The 3,634-nt window shown below is 47.1% G+C and overlaps 1 protein-coding gene across 1 annotated transcript; it reads left to right on the top strand.

Moving 5' to 3' along the window:
• Positions 1-1,613: 1,613 nt before the first annotated feature.
• LOC112124234 (olfactory receptor 52R1-like) lies at positions 1,614-2,579 on the top strand. The gene has a single exon (XM_024222756.3). It carries the CDS (start codon positions 1,620-1,622, stop codon positions 2,577-2,579), a length of 960 nt encoding a protein of 319 aa, XP_024078524.2. The 5' UTR covers positions 1,614-1,619.
• Positions 2,580-3,634: the final 1,055 nt, after the last annotated feature.

The following is a 3,634-nucleotide window of genomic DNA, read 5'->3' as shown; positions in this document are numbered from 1 at the left end:
CCTATTAATTTTTATAACTTCCAATTTGTATGGCTTGCTATCTGTATTCCCCCCCCCCCGATTTGTAATATATTTCTTTTCCCCCACTAATTGCTGACTTCCCTCTGCCACTGATCAGGGTTTTTAGTCAAAGTTGTTCTCCCACATTGACGGTGGAATTGTAGCTTTTTAGCAATCTAATAAACTATTCTCAAAGAACTTCCAAGTTTCATTCCCATTTTGCTGTCTACATTTTTCCTCCCAGTCATTTTTCCTGATAATTTCCCTCAAATTTGGGGAATTAGCCCATTTTAAGCACAAAGTGTCTATAGATATTACTGGTAGGGAACTGTTCTCTGTCTGCCCATTTAAATGTAACCAATTCAATTTTTTTATTTTTCCCTCCTGTATCATATGTCCCCTTGTTTGTCTCATCCCTAAACTAAACAATCCCAGACTTTTCAGTCTGTCTGCTCATGGCAGCCTTCAACATTTTCACAGCCTGTCTTGGAAATCCCTTTATAACTGCTCTATCCTTATAGTAGAGTCTGGATGACCAAAACTGAGTGCATCTCATTTCTTAGGCATCCAAATATTTTCTTTTTTTGCTCACTGCTGCGAATGAGCAGGATTTTCTGTGGAGCTGCCATCAATGATGCTCAGGTCTTTTCCCTGAGGTGTGTTCAGGTTGGGATGTTTCCTCTGGCATAGACGTCGACTCAGTGTGTGCTCCGGGGCTGGAGCACCCACGGGGAAAAATTAGTGGGCGCTCTGCACCCACAGGCAGCCAAGCTCCCCTCCCCGTGCCCACTGCCCCACCTCACCTCCTCCCCTGCCTCCTCCCCTGAGCGTGCCATGTCCCCGCTCCTCTGCCAACCTCCCAGCACTTGCCGCTGCCAAACAGGTGTTTGGCAGCGTAGCAAGCTCCAGGAGGGAGGGGGAGGAGCGGGAACATGGCGCGTTCAGGGGAGGAGGCAGGACTGGGGCGGGGATTTTGGAAAGGAGTCGGAATGGGGCAGGGAGGGGGTGGAGTTGGGGTGGGAACTTTGGGGAAGCGGTTGGAATGGGGGCAAGGCAGGAGTGTGAGGGGGCGGGGCATGGGTGGAATCAGGGCGGGGCCGGAGGCAGAGCAGGGTCGAGCACCAACTGGCATGAGTAGAAGTCGGTGCCTATGTCCTCTGGCACATGTCTTAGCAAAAGTTTTTTTTCCACTCTCAGATTTTGAGCAACCGCGTAAATTGGGAACTGCCTACAGCATGGACTCTCTAGCCTGGTATTCATTGCATTAAGGAACAATTAGAGATAACCAGTATCTACACTCGTGTTTCCTGCTGGTGACTATTAAGGTTTCCTAAACCATGATGTGTAGGAATTATTTGATGCATGGAGCACCATAAAAATATGGAATTAGCATTAGGAGCATCAGTTGTTCATAATTCATTTATCTGAATAATGAAAATGTCAAATTTCAGCCTCCAGTTGTGCACGTAGTGTCTCGTATGAACATGGTCTCTCCGTGAAGGCATTTCTCCTGTGATCATAAACCTAGACCCTGGGTACTTACAGGAAGCCAGTGGAATATACGGTACATGCAGGAGACACCGTTCTGCCTCAGAGTTGGACACCTTCTCCCCTACTCCATGTCAGATTCCAACACAACCAACTTCACCAACCCCTCCACCTTCATCCTGCTGGGCATTCCTGGCCTGGAGGCAGTCCATGTCTGGATCTCCATCCCCTTCTGCACCATGTACGCCATAGCCCTCTTGGGGAACTTCACCATCCTATACATTGTAAAGAGGGAGCCAAGACTCCATGCACCTATGTATTATTTCCTCTGCATGCTGTCTGTCACTGACTTGGTCCTGTCTACGTCCATCCTGCCCAAAACGCTGAGCATCTTCTGGTTCAATTCCAGGGAGATAGATTTCAGTGCTTGCCTCACCCAGCTGTACTTCATTCATTGCTTCTTCATGACTGAATCTGGGATTTTCATGGCTATGGCTTTTGATCGTTATGTGGCCATCTGCCATCCCCTGAGACATTCCACCATCCTGACAAACCCAGCGGTGGCCAAGATCGGTCTTGCTGTGATGTTGCGTGGTGGCATTGTTGTACTGCCATATCTCCTCCTCGCAAGGCAGTGGCCATATTGCAGAACCAACATCATCCCCCACACGCACTGCGAGCACATGGCCGTAGTGAAGCTGGCCTGCACCAACACCTATGTCAGTAGTTATTACTGCCTGTTTGTGGTATTCTGTGTAACCGGTCTGGATGTGGTTTTTATCGCCATGTCCTACACCCAGATCCTTAGGGCCACCTTTAGCCTCCCCACAAAGGACGCCAGGCTCAAGACGTTTGGAACCTGCGGCTCTCACCTCTGTGCCATCTCGGCCTTTTATATCCCACGTCTCTTTTCCTCCCTCACGTCCCGGTTTGGCCAGAATATGCCCCTGTATTTCCACATTCTCAGTGCCAACGTATATCTACTGGTGCCCCCCATGCTAAACCCCATTATCTATGGGATGAAGACCAAAGAGATTCGGGGCAGGATCCTCCAGCTCTTTACTGAGAAAGGGACTAAAATTTTCTCCTAGTGCTCTGGTTCTCAGACCAAGCTTTGTGGGGAGCTGGCTGGTGCCATGGTGCTGGGCCCTCTTCCCTGTATCATTGGCTGACCAAAGAGACATTAAATCCTTTCCTGACCATACTGTGCTGTGTCAGCGTGACAAACTCTTTAACTCATAAGGTTGCCACCTTTCTTATTTCTGGTAACTAGACCCCCGATGCCCTGCCCCTGTTCCCCATCTTCCTTCAAGGCCCCACCCACTTCTACACCTTTTCTCCTAAGGCTCTGCCCCATCCCTCTCTCCTCCCCTGTCACTCTCTATATCAAAATGGCAAATGAAATTTAATGTGGATAAATGTAAAGTAATGCACATTGGAAAAAATAACCCCAACTATACATACAATATGATGGGGGCTAATTTAGCTACAACAAGTCAGGAAAAAGATCTTGGAGTCATCGTGGATAGTTCTCTGAAAATGTCCAAGCAGTGTGCAGAGGCGGTCAAAAAAGCAAACAGGATGTTCGGAATCATTAAAAAGGGGATAGAGAATAAGACTGAGAATATAGTATTGCCCTTATATAAATCGATGGTAAGCCCTCATCTCGAATACTGCATACAGATGTGGTCTCCTCATCTCAAAAAAGATATACTGGCACTAGAAAAGGTTCAGAAAAGGGCAACTAAAATGATTAAGGGTTTGGAACAGGTCCCATCTGAGGAGAGATTAAAGAGGCTAGGACTCTTCAGCTTGGAAAAGAGGAGACTAAGGGGGGATATGATAGAGGTATATAAAATCATGAGTGATGTGGAGAAAGTGGATAAGGAAAAGTTATTTACTTATTCCCATAATACAAGAACTAGGGGTCATCAAATGAAATTAATAGGCAGCAGGTTTAAAACAAATAAAAGGAAGTTCTTCTTCACGCAGAGCACAGTCAACTTGTGGAACTCCTTACCTGAGGAGGTTGTGAAGGCTAGGACTATAACAGAGTTTAAAAGAGAACTGGATAAATTCATGGTGGTTAAGTCCATTAATGGCTATTAGCCAGGACGGGTAAGGAATGGTGTCCCTAGCCTCTGTC

This window comes from Terrapene carolina, unplaced genomic scaffold (assembly GCF_002925995.2).
Source record: "Terrapene carolina triunguis isolate 2854851 unplaced genomic scaffold, T_m_triunguis-2.0 Scaffold784, whole genome shotgun sequence".
Taxonomy (NCBI): domain Eukaryota; kingdom Metazoa; phylum Chordata; order Testudines; family Emydidae; genus Terrapene; species Terrapene triunguis.
Note: the sequence above shows the minus strand (reverse complement) of the source record. Positions and strands in the feature narration are given on the sequence as shown.

Coding starts and splice junctions, on each gene's coding strand:
- LOC112124234 (XM_024222756.3), top strand. CDS start 1,620: ATGTCAGATTCCAACACAACCAACTTCACCAACCCCTCCACCTTCATC.